The sequence below is a fragment of the Wasmannia auropunctata genome, unplaced genomic scaffold, assembly GCF_000956235.1.
Source record: "Wasmannia auropunctata unplaced genomic scaffold, wasmannia.A_1.0 LD335047.1, whole genome shotgun sequence".
NCBI lineage: Eukaryota > Metazoa > Arthropoda > Insecta > Hymenoptera > Formicidae > Wasmannia > Wasmannia auropunctata.
The window spans coordinates 188,301-215,256 of record NW_012027843.1 but is presented as its reverse complement, the minus strand read 5'-3'; the positions used below and the strand labels follow the sequence as shown (position 1 = coordinate 215,256).

At 39.3% G+C, this 26,956-nt stretch overlaps 1 protein-coding gene across 1 annotated transcript; it reads left to right on the top strand.

The window, feature by feature from the left end:
• The first annotated feature begins 82 nt into the window (after positions 1 to 82).
• Positions 83 to 26,736, top strand: LOC105457777 (potassium voltage-gated channel subfamily H member 8). The gene is made up of 16 exons (XM_011702632.1): positions 83 to 338; positions 2,544 to 2,654; positions 12,191 to 12,424; positions 14,084 to 14,215; positions 15,133 to 15,260; positions 15,695 to 15,923; positions 17,869 to 18,032; positions 18,859 to 19,069; positions 19,726 to 19,905; positions 20,168 to 20,367; positions 20,533 to 20,782; positions 21,028 to 21,287; positions 21,788 to 21,939; positions 22,689 to 22,860; positions 23,460 to 23,844; positions 25,121 to 26,736. Exons 2-16 carry the CDS (start codon positions 2,579 to 2,581, stop codon positions 25,321 to 25,323), a joined length of 2,976 nt encoding a protein of 991 aa, XP_011700934.1. The 5' UTR covers positions 83 to 338; positions 2,544 to 2,578; the 3' UTR covers positions 25,324 to 26,736.
• Positions 26,737 to 26,956: the final 220 nt, after the last annotated feature.

Sequence of the window (26,956 nt, the reverse complement as noted above, 5' to 3'; positions counted from 1 at the left end):
TCGGCGCGAGGGGCGCAAGTCAGCCAGGAGCCCGGGCCATCAGGATAGACGGCATCTCTCCCCTCGGCTCTCGGTCAGTTACGCGATCGCCAGCGAACGATTCGCGCGGCCGGTGCGCACCCCGAACTGTGCTGGTAATCGCTGGCTGTCGATCCCACTGTGCCGCTCGAACGAGTGCATCGAACTTGACGGACATCGGAGGCGCGAGCGTGTCCCTTAATCACCGGAGCGAAGGGGGTGAAAGAGATCGGGACTGTGGATGTAGACGGTGGTGGTGGTGGTGGTGGTGGTTCGAAGATGCTCGAACAGTGAGCGGGCAATCGCGCTTTCTCGACAAGGTCGGTACCATCGGGAACGGGATGTCTGTCAAACTTCCTGTAATTTATGCACGTCGCGAAAGAACAACGGGAACAAAAAATGCATGCCACTCGACGTATCTCGAGAATCTCTGTACGAGGAAGCTGAAATAGAGAGAGGCAGCTTGCCTTAATTGATTATTAATAATCTCGGGATTAACAATGTTACGATTAATATTACAAAATTATATTGCAGTTATATATCTTATTAAATATAATATAAAGTTCGCTTACAATTATAACGAGAAAAATGCCATTAAAATAAATACATTTTTCAAAAGGCTTCTAATTTCTCGCGAATACTCTGAATTCTGGAACAACCTGTTGGTGAAGGAAACCATTTTTACTCGACGTTAAATAAATGATACTCATTCCACCATTTTTATTTCGACGTAAAATAGAACGACATTACTTCATTATAAGCAATTTAAATGAATTAACTTCCTTTTTCGATTACTATTACAAAAAATAACACGATTCTCTCGAGCATCGCTGCGCTCAAAAGTTTTATTATTTTAAAATCGTTAAAGCTTTTTAGCGAGAGATAAAATTTCTCGTCTCTATTCGTAGATAATTTATAGCCTCATGAACAGCTTGTTTAATAATATGAATAATTAACACCGCCTATTTCAAACGATCTATCATGTGCAAAATGTTGTGCAAACTTAGATAACCAACGTGATTTCTCGCAGCTTGTGCCTCGATCTATTTTAGCTGACTTGGCGTATAAATAATTGATATGATCATTCTAACATACAACGCTGATAAACCATCGAACATTGCATTCGAGCAAAATGTAAGTTTACCGTCTTCGAGGTACCATATGTGACTTGAAAAATATCTCGGTGACGGATTGGCTTTACCAATTTGATTATCGAATTTCAAATTCGTATGATATGCATAATTCATTTGATTTCTCATCGTTGCAGCGTCCGCGCGCGACGCATATATTTGTAATGTTACGCACATCTCATAAATTTTCGTTCGTATGCAAGAGAGAATAAACGTAGATAACGAGCTCGCTTCTTCGAAAGAATAGCAATTTTTTTTAGAAGTACAAAAGATCTCTTTTTATTATTAACGCTAAAGAGAGAAAATCTGTATCACGTTTTCCATGTTAAAAGCGAAAAATTGTTAAGCTATATGGGTCTCGTTCTGAAAGCATTAAAGACCGTCGTGTATATACGGCGCACGAGGCTAGAATAATTTACACTAGATGTACATAGAGTGAGATCACATAGAATTTTCGTTATCGGTAAATAATATGAGGACTTTAACGTTGTTCATAAAACAAAAAACACAGTTACGTTCGGAAACGTATAAATTGCGTAACGTATTTCGTGTCAAATTGTACACACGCAAGTACATCAAACAGTAAAAAAAATTACCGAAATAAAATGCTCTAGCAGGTTACTTAATAATATAACGCTGACATTTATCGTATTATCCCTGAGATAAAAAAAAATCACGACACGCCGTCATTATGTGTGCGAATCATGTACATGTAATATTACGTATATCGAATATACGCATATATTGCGATAAATATATGTATACAGGATATATAATTGTTATACTGTTTATCACGAACAATTTTGTGATTTACTCTCGATTATACAAACACTCTATGAATAAGCATGCGATTAGTTTTTCACTATTTCGACTGAATTTATAATTAATTAACTAAATACGCGAATGCCCCTGAGGTAATGATAACGCGCACGACCAATTTGCATATATATTTCCGAGATATGCAAGACGCAATAACCCGGTTATTCACGAACGGTCAATGATTTCTCGGCTACGGGAAAATAGAGGCGATTGGATTAGTTCCAGAAAACATTTATTGTATCAGCTCGGGAATCGAGCAACGCATGTTACAATGGCACTTTGTCTGGTAGTAGAGAGATTTGAATGATGTTGACTTACAGTATATATTCTCCAATGAATCGTATATTTCCGTAAATATACTTTGTAATGCATGGCGATGAAAATTCAACACGTTCCCGGGAGAATTTCGCTGGAGGATATGTAGACCACACCGTGAAATACTTTTCGCATCTTCATACATTAATTTGTTTTTGCAGATAATACACATGTGCAATTATTTATATATATATATATGCAAATAATTTAATTATAATATTTACTTATGATATTTAATAATAATATTACCCATTTGCGCAGGTTTGTGCGCTTAACAGCGCGGTGGAGCGGCCCCAATGCCGGTCAGGAAGGGCCTCCTCGCTCCACAGAATACTTTCTTGGACACTATCGCGACTCGCTTCGATGGAACCCGTAAGTCCTTTGTCTATTCTACTCTGCACATTTGTCGTATCCTCGATATAATGGTTACATTAACAAATGCCGCTCGCGTAGGCGGATCAAGTTTCGGAAAGATTTACGGCCGCAGGATATTAATTAGCTCTCTCCCCTCCGCGCTTTGATTAATTTCCGTAAATCAACGAGTTATCGCTGTAAGTATCGAACAATCCACGCTGTAATTCACCCTCCGTAAATCGCAGGAAAACTCTGTCTGCGAAACTTCGTCTTTTAAGAGGTAAAAAGTGGCGGGAATGCCAAAGTCGTCGGCGTCTTTCGATTAACTTTGATCCCCCATACGCAAGGGTCGCGCTCCCCTAAGTACTCTCTGCATGTTGCTATAGGGATACGAAAAAACCGATATGACGGTTCTTCGTGCTGCTTTACATCGACTCCAGCGTTTTGTCGGCGCTACGTAAACGTATTCGAATTAAGGTAATTTAAAACAAGATGCGAATGTGCATAAGATAAAATTATCAATGTACATTTCTCTCTCTCTCTCTCCCTCCCTTGCATTATAAACATCATGCTTTAGGCTAAATCCATTCAGTTTCGTATTTCATTCGTCGAGGTTTATTGTTTAGCCCCACAACCGGGCCTACAATGCTAATGTCTCTGTATCACGCGGCTTTCCCTAATGCCTCGATGCGTGCATCGGCATTAACTGCGGAGACATTAACGATGCAAGAGGCGTAGGTCGCCGGTAGCCGATATGCCAGGTGGTGCAGCTTCATGATTATAACATCCAGCCCGTTGCAGTACGCTTGGGCGCCAAATGAATCGAGGGCAAATCCTCAAAATATCCTTTTTTTCCCTTATTAACCGCAGAGCCCGTGATTTTATGTGTTTGAAACTCGAGGGAGAAAGCTCAGATTACAAAACGCAATGGCTTTTTCTGGAATTTCAGAGAGTCAGCTAGCTGGCGGTTGCCACAGCAACGCTGCCTGACTTAGGAAGATCGCGAGGAGGCAATTTTCCCTGAGATTTTTATCGCAGATTCGCGTACTGATACAACATTGGCAATCCCGCGCACGGCTGTGATTAATGTGATTATTCCCATTTCAATCACATGCCCGAACGAAGTCTTTATGCTGGCTGTTTATGCCGCGGGTTAGTTAACGTTTAACTTTTGTGTGTTCCGGCGTCAATGTAAACTTCGGTTCCTTTCGAGCTAAAAGAGGAAATCCAATTATAAGAAGTGGGCGACGCGCGGATCGTCATCCTAAAATTGCGTCCTCGATAAGTATCAGCGTGTCCTTTTCCTTTGTCAACAGTACCGAGAAATCTTATTCGACGACTTTGAAGAAGGGTTACATTTATTTAATGAATTCAGTATACCTCTGTACAATTCAATTACGCGCGCACGCGCGTCTATCGATTAACATTTTTCATATCCGTCGTTAATCTATTCGTCTATTCTTTTATTATATGTATTTCCGTATTCCTTTGTTCTGCAATTTTTATCCCCTTCCTTACTTATTTCCAGCGCGTTCTTATTTCTAGCCATTTGCGCGTTCCAATTAATTATTTTATTTTCTTATTCCTCCGCAATTTCCTCTCGTGCATTCTTGAAATTGAAAATATTTCGTATTCTACGCTTCTTGTTTCTATTGTTGTACAGCGACGTGTATTATCCTCTGTGCGTGTTAGGTAACCCCTCGTCATGGAACACCTGATGAAACTTGGCGTCCATCGACCGTCTGCGCGTTTTGCTACGTTCCCTTCGCATGTAATATTAATTCAACATTGGCGCCATTGGCGAATCGATTCTGTTTTCAATGGTGGTTCATCATTTTGTTCAGATAAATTTCGCGCGAAGGAACATCCTTCTAATCTATTATTCGAAACACACACGTTACGCGCGATGTCATCGTCAATGTATCATATAACTCGTGAAATCCGACTGCCTGAGTTGTGACTCACTCGTAGCGAATGGCAATTATTAAATACGCGAATTGAATAATGTATACGGTATTTGCGTCGGAAAACTCTCTACACGGAAACAAAGGAAAATAATAATGTGTATATCAATACCATTATACAATATAAGTTACATTGCATTTATTGCGTATCAATTGCAAAATGTGGATGCACATATTTGTTTACATATTTATGCGATCTATTAATGTGTATTTAAACGTACGTCTGTTACGTTTCACTAAATATACTTTGCATTATTATTATTACTATTATTATTGCCGTTATTATTATTGTTTTAAAAGATTTTATTATTACTGACTGTAATTTATTTATATGGGTTTATATTATAGTATATACACATATAATTATTATTATTAATTTTGACATATTTTTTTACAAATTCAATGTAGCCATAATATTGTAAAAAGAAAAAGTGGAACGTTACAGATATAATTACTGTCATAAGCTATTATTCATCGCATCATAATTATATATTACGGTAGTGCGAATGGAAGAAGCTGCATGTATTTTTCGAAAACATCCGACAAATATGACAATTCCGTCGTAACTCCGACACGGTATTATTCAAACAGCGGTAAAATTTATATTCTATTGATTTTTAACGTTCAGCTAGTGTGTGCCAAAGGATCACGAAGCGTGAATTTTTTTGTGCGAACCTTTTCTCTCTCTAGCTATCTACTGTTAAATTTTATTATTTTCTCAACGCTCTCGCGTACACACGCAGATGCATACAGTCGAACGTTACATTCAAAAACTGCGATCGAATGTATACATCGTATACATTTATTATCAATTATCTCAGCTCGTAAATTTTTTCTAATTTTGAAAATGGCTAAACTCAGTGAAAAGAGATCCAACTTACGGCAGGAAGTCGTAAAATAGAGTCGATGAATAAAGTTCGCCGGGTCGCAATTCTTTTATCACGTATAAATGCGGCGCGAAATAACTGGCAATGACTGGAACATATACCGCGAACATGCTCGACTTGAAGAACACTTTAAAGACACATGGGAATCCGAATGTCATAAAGGAGATAGGTGCACAGAGCGTGGCCAATATCTCTGGTTTCCAACTTCCAGTTATACGATGCTCGGTCCTCTCTCGGATCGTATCCACTCTGAATCACTATAGCTGTCACGATGTTTGGACGTGCGTACCTACGTACGCACATTGCGCGTCACCGACGGGAGAAAGAGAGAGAGTGAGGGAGGGAGGATGGATTTCAAGCTGTATTACCTTCTATACGTCAAAAAGTTTCGCTCTCACGCGTCTATGACACGTACATACGTACACTCGTGTTACGTTAATTTTCGACGCTTTGTGCACATTGCGTTTCCGTGTACGTTCAAAGTCTCGTTGTAGCCGCGTTAATTGCTGCGATAACTTACATCTCTCTTTGACGGGTAGACGTCTCATAAATATTATCTCAGCATAAATCGCTACTTAATTATCTTGCACTCATTGTTAGACATTTAGAGTATCCATTATGTTTTGAATTTTCTGACCAACTGATCAAAACTTAAAACAAAAAAAAATCGATGAAAAACCTAAACGGATATTGATAATGTTGTAATCTGCTTACGACAAGGTTTGATAATAAACCTCGGAAAAAATAAAACCTCGCGAAATTGTACTGGTAAAATACAACTTTTGCAAGTGACTTTCGCAATTACGTTTTGTATATGACGAATAAAGTTGTACGTACAAAAATATAATATTAAAATCTCGTTAAGAAACCCATGGCCGGTGCCAGCGCTGCGCGCTAAAATTGGAGGTGGAATTCACATATTTTGACGGAAATACGATTTTGCTGGATATCGTATGTCAATCAGAACTTTGAGAACTTCATGTAAACAACGAAGGATACGTCTGGTGCATATGCAAAGCATGCGAAATGCTACTCTTACGAAGTTGCGATATAATTAATTCTCCGGCGAAAAGTTTACGCCAAGTTTAGTCCATTGTACATATATATTTATTATATACTACAATATATGAAGTTATCTCTGAAGTCTCCTCCATTAATCTGTTCCTTCGGTAAATAGAAAGCGTACACGAATAATCCACGCGTATCGATTGACACGACGGGAGTAATGATGATTACTAAATATGGATAGCACGTATCTTATCGTAAATAACAACGGGTACTGACGCAGATAGATAACTGTCCGACGACGATGCTCACACTTATCCGTATTGCTGTCGATACAACATGATAAACTACAACGTTCATCGATAAAACGATATATAAAAATGATTTAAAATGTAAAAATGGCTAACTCCGCTGATAAAAGAACTTAATTCTTTAGAATAAATTACCTTTACCGTTTTATTATATGACAAATAAATAAAACAAAAAACAAGTAAATGAAAGTAATTAAATAATTTTCTAGTAAAACTATGCTTAAACTCCACAATCATTTCTCAGTAACTTACATTAAAACATATTACAACATTATTTGTAGTAACAAGCTGCTTTTATCCGTGTTTATTCATCGCTGGAGAGCGACGGAACTGAATTAAAGTTATGATATCAGCGACGTGGCAAACGAATCAGCCCTATTTTCTCCAAAGAAATCCCACGAAATATATTCGATGATACCAACGAACAAAGTTGGTCACACGAGATTTCATAAGCTTTAGACCTGACGTTTCTCAAGGTTAATCTCTTGATATCCGCGTCAAGAAAGTATTGTAATGCAAAGGGAAAAGTTATTTTTTTCTTCCCTCCTACGAAGGAAAAACTAAGGTTATCGCGCGAAACTGAGATTGGATAAAAGCTATTTTCTGTTTCGGAAAAGAATATCGTTTCGATTTTCGACGGATGATAAATATTGCTTTTGTTTCTTCATCGAATATTACTTGACATTTACAAATAGCATTTGTGATATATTGTTAACGACAGGAAATATAGAAATATGTAAATATAGAGATATAGAAATACATATTAGAAAGGAAGAGAAAGAGAGAGAAATTGAATATTACAATATACTGGCTTGCGTTTATTTATAAATTTATCAAATTATTCTTTTGTTTTCGCCATATAATACACGCATGTTTACTGTAGTAGGGAGTTAAGATTTATTATACGTAAATATGATTGTGAATGAAATCGTCATAATGAAGTCTCGGATGGTTTGAAAAATTCGCGATGGCACGATGATGGAATCGATGTAAACCACAAACAAACACACACACACACACACACATACGCACGCACAGACGCACGCATGCATATACACATCCTCATATACATATATATAGATATAGATAAACAAATATATATATATTGATATATATTTGTCTCTTTATCAGTCCCTGCGACCCTTCGTATTCAAAATTTTACGATTAAAACCAGCAATTTACCATTCCCCCAGTAGAGATTACCAAGTTACCGGTATCGTTTATATATAATAAACCTGCCGGAATAATAAATCTTTCTGCCGCCAAAATTATGCTCTGATAAGCGGAAAATTTGTATGCCACATTATCCCGATATAATCTTATCATTTCAAACCGGCGAAATATATTTTCCGATAGTTTAATAGTAACATTGTGTGATATTTTAAGAATTTAAATTTGAAACGTAGCAATTTGTACAAACAAAACATTACTAAACGTGATGTACGAATTAAAAATATAGAAAAAAATGGGCGCGTATAATTATCTAAACGTTTAATTAAAATCGATTATTATTATTTCCGATTTTCCGTAATATTCTCTTGTGTACTGCAAATGTATACGCATCGCGACCTGTACGGAATACAATTCTAAAGAAAACGTAATGGAAAACGCGCACTCCGTGGCCGCCTTGTATATTAATCGAGTTGCAGCAAATTATATTACAACTAACAATAAGAGAGAGTTTCTTAATAGCGGGTGTACGGAAGTGGCAAGGAAGTAACATTGTTCCGTGTTTCCAACGGCTTCAACAGCGGGCGAAATGTAGATCTACATCGTCGCTTATGATCCACATCTGTAGTACCGCGCGCGGCGGATAGCATTTCGCTGCAACCCCGGAGATGCAACCGCGCGCGCGAATGCGGCAGAAACAATAGGATAGAGCTCTCTCTCCTTTGGCAGGTCACTAACCCTGTTCGCGTGTAATATCGAGGAGGCTACATGTATATAATATCGACCCGCGGTCGCGCTGATAATGTACTTTTAACCTCGCAAGAATATCGCGCGCAAGAATACGTATCGCTCTGTAAACTCGGAGATGAATATTGGCCCAAGTTAGATTGCTTCGGCCAAGTTCCGACGTTTCCCCACTTTCAATCTGAGGGTGTATAACCGTGACGGTACGGTTGTGATCCTCATCAAGAGCCGATATCGAATATATATAAAACTCAAATAAGCACGCTGGCCATCCGACTGTGTCGCCAATCTGCCGCGATCTCTTCGCGGGAGCGGGAGCTCCTGTAATTATAAGCACTTTGAAATTTTGAACTTTTGATCTTTTATGCAGATCCAAGAAAAAGGGAATTGCCACACTCTGGCTTTATAAAATTATCCTATTACATTATCCCTATTCGAAACTCACTTGCAACTAAATCCGCGAAACGTGACGCAGCTCGCAAGGTCGTGGAACATCCATACGTGTCCTTACGTGTTATCCGTGGAAATCCATGATGGCCATGATAATGTCGCGATTAAACATTGACACGCGACTGAAAACTGGCAACTGTGTAAAGTAATATTATTATTTTTGGCTGAACATCACGTATATTTTAATCCATGAATATTCTATGAGCCAAAGACAACAGGGAACGTGACTGCAGTAGATAATAGCAACGAATGCGCATCGTAATATGAACGTATCGCGTGCTATTCTCTTATATTCGTGATAATTTTCCATAATTAGCTTAAAGCCATTGTTTTAATTAAATTCGCGTATTGATACTTGCTGTCCGAAACTAATACCTACGTCATGAAATTATTAAATCGCTCCCCCGTGCTAACGACCAAATGTTAAAAATAATATCTATATATATTGTCTTTATCCTATTAAACAAATTACTTTTTTCTTGCTGTATCCATTTTGTAATCTACATGACCACGGCCCTCAAAATTTTTCACGAATGATTTTTCTCTTTTATTGTCCGCCAAAATTGCAACGCGCCATTATTGCAAGAGGATTGGAAAATTACGAAAAACAATTAATGCGCACAGCTGACATACCTATATCCTCTGTTCATGAAATTTGAAACACTGCGTGTTTGTTCGGATTAATGAGTGCAAAAACAATAATCACGCTTTTAATAATTCGGATTGATTTTTTAAATTCTCACTTTTAGTGTCTGTAGAGCGCAAAATTCACGACCTTCTCAAAACTTTAAATAACTGAATTCCCGAGAAATGTAGGAAGTATACGGCAAGCGCGCCGCCCACGTTTCCTGCCGTATCCAATTCTACCTCTTTAGATACACCCGAGAAAAATCCGATTGTGCTAACGTAGAGAAACCCTTTCGCATCAAACGCGGTAGAGTACAAATTGAATCAAGGAGAGCGGCCGTTGTGTCGAGCAGCTGAAAGTGTGTGCGAGAAGAGAAAACGATTCGATTGACACTTTAACACCGTGTAATTAGTTATTTCGTTTGATGAGTCGCTCCGGCCATAACTTACGCAATTTGCCCGGGAGTTTGGAAGCCCCGTGCAGGGATCTCCGTAATTATTTGGTGTTACCGCCTCCGGAGCAATCAGGCGAAACTACACCCGGGACTTTTCCCTGAACGACCCGTTTGCTACCCGCGCTAATAATAATCGTTTAGCAGTTTGTGTAGATCGATTTATCACCGCAATCAAACCAACTTGCGCGAATTAACGTTTCTAGCTTCGTACTGTTGTGTATCGCTTTTTCACACAGCCAGTGACGCAAAGTGTTGAGAGTGTTACGGACAGCCGAGAGTTACGTAAGTTATATTGTTAATGTCTTGTGCCGCGTCGCGCACAAGATGATGACACTTCGGAGAAAAAAAAAGGAGCGCGTGATGCAAATGTTGCATAGTTGATTATCCGGGTCGTTGGACGCGGTAAGCTTCGTCAATGATTCTGACGTCATCGTAGTCTCTAAGGGATAAAAGCGCGATGCTATTTTTTTAATATTGCACTTGACCTTGAGATTTTTCCCACTTTCCATTATCTCAGACAGCAGAATGACGGCATTCTCGAATGACGCTCTCTACCTATGACGAACATGTCCGACGAAGCAAACCTGCGTTACGATGTTACTTCATTATGCAGCGGTTTTCGTATGGTGGGTTTGCTCCGTGCTTGCTCAGGATTCACACGTATTATACGCCAATGCGGGCTCTCGGAAGCGGAAAACGCGTAACTCGTGAGGTGCATTTAAATTAATACGGGGTGCGGTAAATGCGATATTGTTTTGCAAACACGCGCGTTTTCTCGAGCATAAATTTTGTCGGCTAAAAACGAGGTCGTCCTCGCGCGAACGTGCGCGCGTAGAAATTGCTGTATATCTACGGGGGATGTCAGGACCAGCGGGATTCCAAAGTGTATAGAAACAACGGCGTGAACTTTTTCCGAAACGAAATGTCCGATACACACATACTACGCGTCTTTTCTCTTTCGGGTTAAGGTAAGAGTTTACCACGCGTGCACGAACGCCTTTATCAGTGCGGGACATGCACATTCTGCATGTGTCTCCTTTGTCCCGTGCGAGCGTCTGATTCGATCGTAAGGAAATATCCGGAAACGGTATCGTTTGATGATTATAGCCACCCTTCATGCGACGCGGAAAATAGGAATTAACACGAATAATGTACGGGAGGTTGAACCGTGAAGGGATTATTGACTAAAAATACCTCCCCGGGGAAAAGCAGCAGCGCTTTCCTTTGGGGCGTTCGATGAAAATGTCAGATTTTTAGGTGCGCTTTCGCATCGCGTGAAATCCTATGCGACATTCTAAATTCTAAAAATTATAAAGGACAACGTTGGTTATGAAGCAAAAAAAAAAAGTAAAATCGGATAAGGACTGGCAGTTTATATAACATTTTTTCCTCGATACATTTACGAGAAGAATAATATATGTTGCTGAAATATTTAAAAAATTGAAAGTGTTTTTCACTGATCGCACTGGTGCACACTGAGTGCACACTTGTCGAGAGTAACGTTCATTGAGCTTTTCGGTGCGCACGAAGGCGGTGCGCGCTGTTTCACTGGAAGACTTGATGCCGAGTTTTTGTATTTTAGTACAAAAACGCGGCACACGCTCCAAGCGACGGTGCATATTCAGTTTCTCCCAGTGAAAAACGCTATGAGTTAAAGACAGATCTGAAAATAATTTTATAGGACCATCAAAATAATTATGTAGGACGTTCAAGCTGATTGTTAGAACATCAAAATGTTTTGCTCATCATACTTGAGTTGTTAGAGAATTTTGTAGATTATGAACTGGATATAATAACGCTAAAATCATTTTCCTCGTAGAACAACTTCCGGTAATACAATTTTACAAATTACTTTCACGTACGTTTCCTCAAAACGCGTCTTCGCCGTTATCAGTTGCGATCAATCTTCGATACGTATACGTGTTCTACTTCTGTTCGCAGACAGCAACTTTGTACTGGGAAATGCGCAGGTTCCGTCGATCTATCCGATCGTCTATTGCTCCGATGGGTTCTGCGAGCTGACAGGATTCGCGCGAGCGCAAATCATGCAGAAGGGTTGCGCTTGCAAGTTTCTCTACGGGCCGGAAACGAAGGAGGAAGAAAAGGCCATGATCGACAAGAGCCTCGAGAGCAAGACGGAACTGAAGATGGAGGTTGTCTTCTACAAGAAGAACGGTGAGTTTCTCTCCCCCGATGAGATATCTCCAATGACGGGTTGTTTCTGAACCGTGAGCGATCGCGCTGCGAGTATTACGCCGGCGTCCTAACAGGTTACCTCCGCTCCCATCACAAGAGATTATACATATTTTACGATGCGTATTTTCAATTTCGGTCTCTCTGGAAAATTACAATCGTTCGCAGTTTGATTTGCTCTTATCGCCCGATTTTCCTTATTTAAATTATATATTCCATTTATTAGCTTTAATTTTTCAATCCTTTAGAAGGTCGAAAGTGGAAAAGTTGAAAATAAAAGTTTAAAAAAGTCATTATGTAATATCGTGCAGTTTTATATAATGTGGACATAACGTGATATAGCCAATGTATTACATTAAGGAATATGGAATCTTTCTCTCTCTTTCTCTCTCTTTCTCTCTAATGATGATATTCATATTTTAAAAAGTCTATGAAGGAAAAGTGTATAAAAGAAGTGAAAAGAGGGAAAGAGAGAGCGAGAGAGAGAAGGACTTCATGGAATGGAGAGTCATTATCGATTTACATTTTTCGAGCTCGGGCGACATTAAGGAATACGATATTTTCTAAGGAAACTTGCTATGCAAAACCAAATGAAGTAATCTTGTGCCTGCACCGCTGTGCGGCCGCGCTTCGTTATTTCTTCGCGCAACGAGGAAAATCAATCTACGGTAAAGTTAATCGGGAAAGCCTCCCGCAATACACTTCTTCGTGTTATTATCTTGACCCAGAATTTATTTCTACCGGTGATGTAGTTTAACTAAGTTTTTCTGTTTCGCGCCCCGCGCGATTGCGAGTGGTAAGTCAATTGCCGATTCGCGAACTTCGCAAGGCCGCAATGCTTTGACGCCCCGGGAAGAGGCGAGATCAGAGAGCGCGATTACTTTTATTAAGTCCTCCGAGAATATCAAAACTATACTTATCCAACGTCGTCGTTCGCTGCAGCGCTTCGCATTACATCCGTATAACGCGAATAAAGACTAATGTATCGGAAACAAGAAGAAAAAGAAATCAGTTTTGAATGCGGGAGAGATGTCTCGTGTAAATAAGGGATCGTAAGGAACGTGTCGGGACGACGGAAATTCCCGTCAGTACACGGGCGCGATATTTCCTTTGTAGTCCACACCGACGTCGCATTCGCGGCAATTCCATTGGGAGGCATCTAATAAAACGTCATCTTATCTTCTATTGTGTAATCACGCTGTATTTTCATAAAAGCTGAGATACGATGTGCGCGTTTGCGGCGACCAAACGCGTACGTATTTTCGCGTTTTTCTTTTTCCTCTACTTTTTATGTAACACGTTTCGCAATTTTCCTCCCAAAAAATAGCTCGTTTTAAAAAAAACTTGACGTAATCCGTCGACATTTCAAGTCACGTTCTTTTTTGCACGCACGTACGTACGTACGTACGTACGTATATACGTACGTTTATACGGTATACAGTTTTGCAAGCGGAGCTGACGCAAATATCACGTAGCTCATTATCGGAGCATGTGGCTCTCAGCGGCGAGCGATTTACCGTCTCGCATCCCTACGGACGACGACTCCGCGGTCTCGCTCTAAAATTGATAGCCAATGATTATTATCCTTCCAGTTTTTCGCTTGCTTTCGGTAAACGGTTCCCCTCCGCCCTCTGTCCGCAGGAAGTCCATTCGATTGCCTACTCGACATTGTTCCGATAAAAAACGAGAAGGGCGACGTCGTACTGTTCCTGGCCTCGCACAAAGACATCACCCACACGAAGAACCTTCAGCTCTGTGAGTTGCACGATAGTGGTGAGTTCTAACCATGCTTCGCTGCTAAATACGCGCAAGTGGATCGATTTTAATGAGGAAATGATGCGTTCTCTCTCTCTCTCTCTCACGGCGCCGTGTGCCAAAAATACGACTTGAATTCGGAGTTTACGAGTTTCGCATCGCAGGACGGGTAGGAATTGGCCCTTTTACGTCTTTCTCTCACTCAAGCGCGTTTTTAAACGAGCCACAATACTTCGAGCACCGCGCGACACGCAACACGCTGCACGAATTCACTATCGCGGCGTCGGGGTTGGTAACCGAACTGTTCGCTCTTTGAAAAGTTTTCCCCGGTTTTAATCCCCACGCTTGTCAATAAAAGCATGCCCTTTTCCCGGATTTTCGTATGGTATTATCGTCAGTAAGAGTGCTCGTTCTCTCGAATTCGAATCGTAACATCAATTAAACTGGATTAGTCGGTTACAAACTTTACGCAGGATACTCACCAAACACAAAGCAATTCACCAATGCAACTAGAATTTGTATTATTATGCAAAAAGAATTTATTTATATTTTATTGTGTATGCAGATACTATTTATAATATTTATTTCTGCAAATGTATATACTGAATTTTTTTTCATTATCTCACATAGTTATAATCGCTGCAAAATAACAATGTTTATAAAGAGAAGGAAACTATCCTTATAACGAAATCTTTTTGTAATATATATTCGAATTTATTATTATATATTTGTTTGTATGTATGTATGTCTGTCTGTCTGTTTTATAGGATGTGTGTGTGTGTGTGGGTGTGTGTTACGCGCGCGCGTTTCTGTTTGCATATCTACTAATTAATGCTTTTTGCGTGATTTTTGTCTTTTAGTTTGATATTTCGATACGATTGTACATACGTAATCTCTCTCTTCTGGTCCAATAATAGTGCAATTTACAATTCCAGACTCGAATGGCAATATCGACCCTGAGGCACCGCCTTCCAATTACGGTAGAAGAAGAAGTCGCGCCGTCCTTTATCAACTGTCGGGCCATTACAAGCAGGACAATAAGCACAAAATTAAGCTAAACAATGTACGTTTGTTTATTTCGTTCAAAATTACTGCTGTCTTTTATGGAAGAAAAATGATGGTTTTAAAATGGGACGGTAAATTGATAAAATAATGAGAACTTATATTATCCATAATAATGCCATTATACTGGAAGTTGACAATTATTGCCTTTGTTCGTGAATAAGATTAAAATAATATAGATATAAATTTTCAACGAAGGATATATACCAGCATGAGAAATTTATTTCTCGATAATTAGCTTTTATGAAAGTCATTTTGCGAGTTAATTTGCATTCGGAACAAAAGCACTTTATTGTGCAAAAATACTCTAGAAACTGATATATTGTAGCAAAGAGTAACTTTGAAAAGTAAATACGATATTATTCGACCGCCGAGAAATTCGGTAACATTCAGGACGTGAAAGCTCGCTTCCTTTTACATTGCATATCATTCTAGACGCTTCTGCATTCAACCGCGCCGCCTTTACCGGAATACAAAACGACAACCGTGAAAAAGTCGCAATTTATTCTTAGCCATTACGGCGGTTTTAAATCCTGCTGGGACTGGTTGATTCTCATCGCGACCTTTTACGTGGCAATAATCGTTCCCTATAACGCGAGCTTCGTCAACACCGATAGGCCTACCATGGTCAGTGACGTTGTCGTCGAAGTGCTCTTCATTATCGGTGAGTATATCCCACCTACGATTTTCGACCCTCGTGAAACCCTTTAGACCTCTCCCTTATCCCTTCATCCCACTGATGAGATTCTCTGACCGGTAATCCTCCTGGATCATTCTAGGTAAACGCGACAATCCTCGAGTTAAAAAAAGAAAGGGTACGATCCTATCGTCCTTTTGCTCCGACATGCCGATAAAATGGAAATTAATTAGACCCCATCCGTGTTCGATATTGTTTTCAGTTTAACATCGACAAATTCATACATCGGCCCATTAAACATCGCGCTATATGCGTGTCGTGTGTACATAATCACGTAAATGAACGGTGCGCGCTGTTCCCTTAAGTAAGAAAATAAATCAAGGATCCCATCGTTACCTCGTAGTTTAGAAATCGATTGCTCCCTATCCTTTTGGAATAATGCTTCCGAGAAGGAAATGAGAAAAGTCCACCCCATCGTTCAATTGGCAACACGTGGTGCTCGTTAGACCGAAACCAAGAGAAGTGATCAGCCAACCTCTTTTCTCCTCTTAAGTGTCGCGTTATAATGAGTGGCTTTCGGGTTTCAATCCTCGAGCGGCTGCAGTCTCTTCCAGGAAAATAAAAACTTATCGGTTGTTTTGCGTAAATACATTTTTACAAAATGTAGAAACCTTTCGATCAGCTGACAAAAGTGTCTTAGGGAGTGCTAGGAACAACTAGCAGCGACGCGTTTAATCGAGTAAACAATAAAGCGGCTTGAACTTTTCGAAGGAAAGTTATCCGATAGTGGAACAGGTCAATTACGAGGAGGGCTTTTTAATGATGATGGAAAAAAGCGGTTTTTTTTGTCTCGAGAGTACCTTTAGCTTAATGACGAGCGCGCATTATAGTGCCGATCCTTTGATTTTATTTTTTTCAATCGTCCGCGATATCGAGGCCGCGGGCTAATTCTGACGTAAACGTTTTGGAACGTAGAATTCTGCAGCGATGTGTTGCGCGAACGACGATAAATAAACAACAGGCATTTTCAATACGTTCGCTTATAGTTTAACATCGATTTTTAACTGTCGAACGAAATTGCGCTGTCATGAAGTTGAACGAGGCAGATAAAATTCATATTAAGAGACGTCCGCATTATAAATTGGAACGGCACTCTTTCGTTTCCTTTCTCGATGTGCGCACGAACACGCGTACCGCGAAAAATTTTAACGACAGATTCCTCAGTTAAGTTTATCATATTGACGATTAGTGAATAAAATTAACGAGCAGCGATATACACCTCGTCTAGTATGTCGACGCGTGATATGTAAAATATCGACCATCCGCGACTTTTAAACGAAGTTACTTCACGAATAGGTGGACGCGGGACGTGAATTTCGCGGGCTAAAATCCAATTTGCAAACGGGATTAAAAGGCATTCATCGCACAAAGCCAAAGTTTCGCTCAGCTGCTTGATACGTTTGTAGGAATAGAAACCCGGCAGGACAACAAGGTAGGGGAGCCAGTTTCTCCTCTTCGTTTAGTTTAGACGATGTACACGCAGACTCGGCGTTTACATTTACTCGCAATCACGATTATTGTCACGCCCCGGGCTGAAAACAATGTTCCCCCTCCGTTTGAGAGCGAAAACGTACCTAATTGACACTTCGCCATAAAAAAAAAAGATTAATTTAGAAACAATGCAGGCAGACACGCTAATGGACCGCTTGTTTGCCGTAATTGTGATTTGTTCAGCAAGATTGACAATCTTTTCTGATTGTTAAAATGTAAAAAATCCATCTAATTACAAAATGCTCAAAAGATCTTAATTTAAATCCCACTCTTCGTTTGTCGTCCTTGTATTAATAACTTCCAAGATTTTACGGTTGGAGAGTGACGGTTATCAGATGCCGTCTCGTACTATGTGCGAAAGATCCCGATCGTTCCGTGCGCACATTGCGAATTGTATGCATGCTCTATTATTCCTCCCCAGATATCGTTTTGAACTTCAGAACAACGTACGTGAGTAGGAAGGGTGAGGTCGTCAGCAATAGCAAAAGCATCGCCGTGAATTACGTGAAAGGCTGGTTCTTTGTCGACCTCGTAGCGGCATTGCCGTTTGATTTTCTCTATGCCTCGGATGTTTACAGCGGTGAGGTAGGTATCTTTCATCCGCTTACAAATGGCTTTATGAGTTAGCTTATTTACCTTCGTACAAAAAGCAGATAGCTTTACACGATAAGCTCTTCTTTTTATTTTCGCAAAATATTAAATTTACGATCTCGTCTTGCAATCTTCAAGAGATTGGATCCAACTCTTTAATTGCACTTTCAAACTTTTAATCCAATCCAAGAAAAATTCCTCGTTTTTCGATAACATGGAAATTGAGTTAAAACAATAACGAAATATTAGTGCGAAACAAAGGTTTGGATAAGTATTTGAATTGGAATAAATAAATCTGTGTAGAACGGTTCTTAGTTTGTAGTTTTCGCGTCCTAATATCAATTTTGCGGTAATTGCTAATTTCAAATTTCCGTCATGCATCAACCCAATGAAGGGGGTAACTAAGCTAATTAATTTGCCCCAGGTGTAATGGAAAATCGATACCTTATGTCAAAATTAATTATTAAATTTTGTCGCGGGAAATATCTTCTTACTAAACGTTGCCATTTTTAATTGAATAAAATTCTCATTCGCAAAGTTATATGTATAAATGTTTTTAATGAATAAATTGCTTTCTGTTGAAGTTGGTAGCTTTACAATAAAATATACAATTAAAATTGCTACAGTAGCTACATATATACATACATACATACATACATATATATATATATGTATATATCTTTTAACTCGTCATTTTTTTAACGATTTACATTAATTAGACTTTGTACAGCGTCACCGATATATATATATATATATATATATATATTATATATAATATATAAAGTTAAAAGAACGTTCTCTTTGTCGATCTCTGTTACAGGAATCAGCGCATAGTATTCATTTAGTGAAACTCACAAGATTATTGAGACTCGCGCGACTGTTACAAAAAATGGACAGATACTCGCAGTATAGCGCGGTAATTTTAACGATGCTTATGCTCTTCTTCATTGTGGTGGCACATTGGCTCGCTTGCATTTGGTACGTAATCGCCGAAAAGGAGCGCTTGCGGAACGATAAGGATTGGGATTTAGGTAAGTCTCTCGAAGCAGCTTCGGCCGTCGTTTATAGTAATCGCAAGTTATATATATACGTACCGCGTTTCCGCAACACGGAACTGTTCACGGGGGAAAAATGAGACACCGTGTACATGGAAATAGTACTAGATTGCCAATCCCGCGAGAATACCCAAGTATTCTCTACGTTTGTACAAAAACAATCTAAGGACGTCCTTCGTGACCTATAAAAATCGCTCGACGCTATCTACCTCTTGAGAAAGCATGTCTACACATTCGACGTAGAATTGTGCGAACGGATTTGTAGCTATATAGCTAGAGAGATCCTATCGACATGAAAACCCTTGCATAAGATTTATAGGGATTGTTATCCAATAGTTGTTGAGAAAAGTTGTTTCGGAATCGCTTCTCGGCAGGAATATAAAAATATAAATGCCACGTCTCAAGTACAAAATATGGAAATAAAAATATAAATATACAAATAAAAGTTTAAAAAAAAAGTATAAAGCTGAATATTTATGCAGTCGGATATTTTTATTAAATTGTATGAGATTATTAATTGTATGAGAGTATTAATCAATACCTCAATGAGACGAAAGTATAGATGATAAACAGTCTACTGAAATAAAAAAAAAAATCTGTGAAACGCTAGAACTGCCATTAATGTGTTCCAGGCTGGATACATACGCTGGCTGAGAAATTGAAAATATCCGTGCAAAACGTCACGCACACAGAGAGCTACATAACGGCATTGTATTTCACTTGCAGTAGTCTAACTTCCGTTGGTTTCGGAAATGTCTCGGCAAATACGTTCTCAGAGAAATTCTTCTCTATTTGCACGATGTTGATTGGGGGTAAGTTTCAATTTTATCGATAAGAAACGAGATTGACGGGTTGGCCCGTTAGATTAAGTATTACGAATTTCGCGCTACTATAACGCGCTATAACGCTATTACGAATTTCACCATTAGTTCACGCGCTTGTCGAAAATTACTCGAGAATTATCCCTCTCCTGATATTGATGGCAATTTAATGTGAAATCGATCGTGTTCCATGTATATTTAATGCACTCCACCGCGGCGCATTGTGCGCAACATTGTAAGATTTATATTTCAGCTCTTATGCACGCTGTGGTATTCGGCAACGTTACCGCGATCATTCAAAGAATGTACTCCAGAAGATCCCAGTATCAGACAAAGTTACGGGATCTCAAAGATTTTCTAGTCTTACATCAAATCCCGGAGGAGCTCAAGCAGCGAATGCAGGATTACTTTCAGACTATATGGTCATTAAACCACGGTATCGACGTGCATGAGGTAAAAGTTATACCGGGGCTTTGTTCTTTTTAATTAAAATATTGTAACATGTACCGTTAAGTTCTGTTACATTAAAATTAAGCAAATAAAAAAATAATGATAAAAAGAATGCACATCGCTACGATAACTGTCCCATCATCGCAACATGTAATAATTCTTCCGTAGACCCTGAAACAATTTCCCGAGGAATTACGGGGAGATGTTTCAATGCACCTTCACCGAGAGATTTTAAGTTTACCGATATTCGAAGCCGCCTCACAGGGTTGTCTAAAGCTACTCTCGCTACACATCAGAAATAACTTTTGCGCCCCCGGCGAATTTCTCGTCCACAAAGGCGACGCGCTATCGTACATCTATTATCTGTGCAACGGATCTATGGAAGTTGTGCAAAACAGCATGGTGGTCGCAATCTTAGGTAACGAACGCAAATCAATACCTGCGTTTTATTATCCCCGATTTATTCTTTTTTTTTTTAATTTGTAATTAATTTTATTGCAAATTATGGATATATTTTGAACTTGAAACGTTTTACATTGGGTAAACATTACGTTGAGCATGTTAATTTTAGATGGGTTAAGATTTGTTTAACTTGATACGCTTCTCGATGCATAAAGTTATTAATTTGCGAGCGGACCTCATCCCTGACGTATATCTTTCAAGGGAAGGGAGATTTAGTTGGGTGCGACATAAACGTTCATTTGCAACACGGGAATAATGGCGGCGGCACGACTGGATCTGGCTCGGTTGACGTAGTAAAATCCAGCTGCGACGTCAAGGCGTTAACATATTGCGATTTGAAGTGCATACACATGCAGGGTTTAGTTGAGGTCCTCCGGCTCTACCCCGAGTACCAACAAGAATTTGCGCACGATATACAGCACGATCTTACATACAACCTACGTGAAGGATACGAGGCGGAGGTAATTAACTCTATATACTCTCTTAAGAGAGAGAGAAAGGAGGAGAGGAGTAATAAAGGGAGAGAGAGATAAAATTACTAAAGGCACGAGATGTGTAACTTTAATTATTAAAGACATATTTAGAGAACTATTAAAAAGAGTTTATTTAAATAAGATATTTAAATATTTCAGAAGATATTCATTTTTACAATTTTCAATAGTAGAGATGCCTAATTTTATATATATATATATAAAAAGTAAAAAATATATGTTATAATATATATTATAACATATAAAAAAATATATATATATTGTTTTATATATTTTATATATGAAGCATATACTTTATATATCTTACGAATATTTTAATAAATACAACGAGTAGGAAAAGATTACATATTGAATATCTATACATATATAAAAAATAATGATATACGTATTATCATTATTTCACAAAGATCACTGAGCTGGACTTTGTCCAGACGTGAAATTTATCAGTTTTCTTGTCGTGTAAATTTTAGCAGGAGTCCGATATAAATGGCCCGTCATTGACACTACCCTCCATCAGCGAGGACGACGAGAACCTAGCCGAGGAGGGCGAAACTTCTCCCCTCTCACCCCCAAACAAATCACCGCTTCACACCTCTTCGAGCCCACGACATGCCAAGTTCAGGTAAGCCCCTATTGAAAAAAGAGTAGAGAAAAAGCGATTCTAATATTGAAAAAAAAACCGGCAAGGTTATTGAACTGTCTCTGAATCGAACTGCATACGAAAAGCTAAAAAGGGAAGACGCGTTAAGTAAACGATGACAAGATAAAAATTTTAACGGTTGAAAAAAGAAAGATAATAGACAGACCGTGAGAGTGGAAAAAAAAGTTTAACTTGTAGTTTCGAACTTTTTGCTTTCCCACTTTTTTCCGACTAAACTTTTTTTTTACGTCCATCTTTTTCGAGAAAAATATAGCTTAAATATATATATTTAATTCTTTTTATTTATCGAATATCATATTCAATACATTGTTACTACGAGAAAAAAAGCATTCGTTTTTTTTTATAATGGTTTAAGGAATTTATCATCATTTAATTAAGTGCAAAATAAAACTGAGGTGTAAGAAAAATACTCCGGATTGTAAGAGGCGCAATTTGTTGGTACCCTCTCTATACAAGAAAGAAATCCTCAATTGTGAGATAACACGATTTTCCGCTCGGAGAACTTGGGAATATCCCAAAGTCGCGTTCGAGTCGGCTTTAGACGATGATATACCTATATCTGTCTGGTAAATTGTAGAGGGGTATAATCCACTTTTGTATTCCTTACTTCGGGATTTTCGCGCCGTGATTCCGATATCGCTTCACTGAGCGTTCTCGATATTTCGGATCGGAATAATGAGGAGTAAAGTTAACTTTGTTTGGAATATCAGGGAGGATTATAGGGAAGGGCGACGAGCGGGAAGGGGCGTCTTGCTGCGAGGAGGACGGGCTGCGCAAGTGATCGCGCAAGAATCTGTAGAGGAGCACATCCGAGGATCGGTTGAGAGACTCGATAATCAGTTTTCCACGCTGCATCAGGACGTTGCGACGCTCAGTTGCGAGGTACTTTATACGGATCCTTCGTTTCAATCCGGCTCAGAGACATTATGCAAAATTGTTTTACACTCACTCAGCTATAACCGGTACTTCTCAATCCTCCGAGACTTCTTGGCTTTAATCCTTTAATCTAATTTCTTTTCGTATTTGAAAAAAAATTACGTAACGTGTAAATATTAATCTTGAGATATGAATTACACTTTAACTATTATACTACAATAATTTAATAATTTAATATAAAAAAAGCAGTCTTTTGAAGCAATTTTTAATGTAGCACGGCATATATATAGAATAGTACAATACAATAAAATACTATAGCTATGGCTAAAAAAATAAAATGGAATTTAAAAATATATAGATGTAATGAATTTATAACTTCAAAATTATACGACATTATGGAGGGATTAAATGAAAATCTACGAAGACGTATAAGAAACGAGTAAGTTTTAAGAGAAACTTTTCGGAGGATTTTTTTCTAAAACTAAATTTCCAGTTTTAATTTTTTTCTGTTTTTTAATCCTGTTTGGGTAAGCTTAAAATATACCCACGGATTATTTGAGAGGAGCTCAGCCGCGAGATTAAAATGACGCGCGTTGAATCGACAGGTGCGCAACGCCATTCAAGCGTTGCAGATGCTCGCCTGTTCACCCCAGAGTAATCCGAATCTGCCGACCCCGGCGGCGAACCGGGGCAGCGGGGTCCTCGCGAGGAGCTCGTCCCATCCTCCGGACGCCATTTGTTGGAATCCACCGGCGAGATTAATCGACGCATCGACGCAGACGGATTGGCCGGTCGACCTGTTCGAGACGTGGGTGCGCGCGAATCCCCGCAGGGCCCTAAAGGCCCTCGGCCTCGATCCGGACGTCGTTCTCAGGCTGCCACCGCCGTCGCCGACGCCGTCGCCGTCTTCACCCCCGCCGCCGCCCTACGAGCCCCTATCACCTCTGGCGGGTTCGCCGCAGCAATCGCCCTCGCAATCTCCGACTGCAGGTAATTTCGTCCCGCTATATATACGCTATATATATATATCGAGGGGACTTTCGCGTTAGAGGCATTCGTAAAATAAATCAAATCGCAAGGGATTGCCGGGAGCTTATTAAAATAATGGCTCGATGCAAAAAGATTTTCCATCAATTGAACGACGAGGGACAGTCTCTTGGGTAGGTAAGATACACGTGGAAAAATAACGCTTCTTAAGGAATAAATGTACATTCTCCCCTGGGGATGAGATATTTATATATTACGAAAAAGATACTTCTCATCATAGGGAGGGTAGTCACTCGTACGATTTCGTGGACATACATACGTTTCAACGTTTTTCGCAATAGGGATATTTTTCCGAAGGAGAAAATGCTCCCTTGTGTGAAAGAGTTTCTCCATCATGAGAAATACGTTTTTCAACGTAGCGCAGAGACGTCTCGTTGCGGGGGTAGCTGCGAGCTCCGCTCGTACGTTTTCCACAAGAAGGGTTACGCGATGGCGGACTTGAAATGGGGTATCGTGCAAAGGGGATACCTTTCACCTTAGCGTCCTACACGGGACGTACTTTTGCAAGTTATTCGCATTTGTGGTTTTTCTAGCGGATATTTTCTCTTTTGGCAAGAATATCTCTACGTGAAAAATAATCACGCCATGACACGTCTCTGACAAACTCATTTATTTACCGTACAAGTTAACTCTTTGCGCTCCACAAATTTAATATTTTGCTCCGCCAATTTTTAATGAAAATAGAAGGCGGTACGCAAAAGGGGCCTGCGCAAATTTTAAATACCTTTTTTTTATAGAAAGCAAAGAATACATTGGATATTTTATAATATACGTGTTATTAATATGTTTAAAAAATAATTTATTACATTTTGATTTAAATTTTAATGACCTCATTGTAATAATATAATATCGTTTGAAGCATTTATCCGGATGAAGTGCAAGTTTTCTGTCGTATTAAATTTAGGTGCCAAAAATTCAAATTTGTTAAATATTTAACAACGCAGTAACGAGAGTATATAAATCGAAATATTGAAGTAATACGAATCATACAGATATCAAAACTACTTTTAATTAAAAAAAAAAACTCGACATTGGACATCTTAAGGGCTAATCGTCGCAATTACAAATTCTGCCAACTTTCTGCGGTATACATGTCTGTAACAAATCGTTCGCTTTGTTTCGTACATCCACGTTGTTCGACACGGAGACTCGGCATCGTTTCGCCGACAAGAGTCATTTGTACGTCGGACGTTTTAAGATGTCTTTAAACTGATTTCAGGAAATGACAGCTACGTTTTCGGAATTACACGCGACGCTCGCCACATTCCCCGGTTGTACAGGCCGCCCAATTCAGCCTGGGATCCCGACAACAAGCTGTGGCACCGCTTCAGCGCCGGCGACGCCGACAATGCGTCGCTGTACCAGGCGTTACGACGTCTTCCGGAGTCACGCTCATTGAAGTTCGATTCGTTCGATAGCTGAGCTGGTTAATTACTCACGAGCCCGCGTCCCGCACGAAGAAAAAATTCATTTCCCGTTGCCGACGCAAACGCGGAGGGAGGAGCGACGCCGGATTGAAGAAGAAAATCGTAAATCGCAAGTCCAGTAAATTTATCGATAAATTAGTTTTATGCGTACCTACTATCTTGTACAGAGGAACGTCTGGAAATTTTTTTTTCAAAGGCTTGCGGCGAAAAACTGGTACGCTAATCGGAAAATTATCAAACGCGATAATTTAAAAGCTACTGGCTCGAGGCAATAAATGTTTGATTGGCAGGTCAATCGCGTTATTGTCGAACTGTTGGACATTCATCGGGATAAATAGCCCGTCGGCGCTTTAATGGCACGGACAGAATGGAATAATTTCTGATAAAATAAAAACTGGGACCGTAGAATAAATTGCTGGAGGGGGATTAATCGCGCAGTCCGCAAAATAGAAATGGGATACATATGACGATATACGTGCGAGATTGATCAAAAAGCGGTTATTTCGAATCGCGCGATAAATGCGCATGCATGCATACGTCCGGGCCCGTAATGCAACGTTTATCGTAAACGTAAACAAGCGCTCGTTGACGCGACACTAGATTACTCGTAAATTGACATTTACGTTTCCTTTCGCCGTTAACGTCAATTCGTGATCTCGTTGTAATATTTAACTCTTGAATGCATCCCCGGCTATTTTCGATTCGGCACGAGATAAATTAAGACTGACGTAACATGCATATCAGAGCAAATATGCTTACAATATTCCGTTTAGGCACGCAAAAACTGCAAGAGAAATGTCATGTATAAAATAATATTTTCTATGCCTTATTGTACCTAATACAAATGTACGCATATATCCAATTACGATATCTCGCGTCCAGCGATACACATAATTTATTAATATTACATTATCTCATTTAATACAAATCGATAAATAATAGATGATATATATCCCAACAAAGGTATTTTTGAATACAAAACTTTTCAAACATTTTCGCGACGTCTTAGCACATGTTAACGGAAGATTTCATTAAAGCGCCGTGCATTCAAGGGTTAAGCGATACTGTGTACATTGTCCTAGGCATTTCTCACTGCCAAACAGGATAATACCTGACTTTAACAATATCTCTACTCTTTCGTTCTCAAAATAATATATATTCATCCCTTGAACAAAACAAACTCTCGCCTGCGTCACTCTACGTACGTATAATCCTATATTATTTAATGATTATGTACAAAAAAAAAACGTACGTTGAAAACGTACGCTCCGCAACTAATCCTATACCCGAAAGAATTATAATTATCCTGCCGTCTGCAACTACCTACGAAAACATTATCCCGAAAGTCTAAAACCTAATCTCCCACCTATTACAAATCTACACCACGAGAAACGTTTTCTACTTAATATTAAATGACGTATAATTTTGTAGATAGCCGTATTACGTGCGCGTTAAATTTAATTCATGCTCATATATATATATATATATATATGTATATATAAGCACAGCTTGAGGGGTATCGGGTCTTCGCTCTATTACGTTAAGTTGCATGTCTCTCCGTTGAAACAAGCAGGTATACCGCTTCGCGCAGCTCCGTCACTCTTGCGAAGCAATTCCATGAGATACCA

Coding starts and splice junctions, on each gene's coding strand:
- LOC105457777 (XM_011702632.1), top strand. CDS start 2,579: ATGCCGGTCAGGAAGGGCCTCCTCGCTCCACAGAATACTTTCTTGGAC. Junction 14,216..15,132: donor CTGTGAGTTGCACGATAGTG/GTGAGTTCTAAC, acceptor TTACAATTCCAG/ACTCGAATGGCAATATCGAC. Junction 22,861..23,459: donor TTGCGACGCTCAGTTGCGAG/GTACTTTATACG, acceptor TTGAATCGACAG/GTGCGCAACGCCATTCAAGC.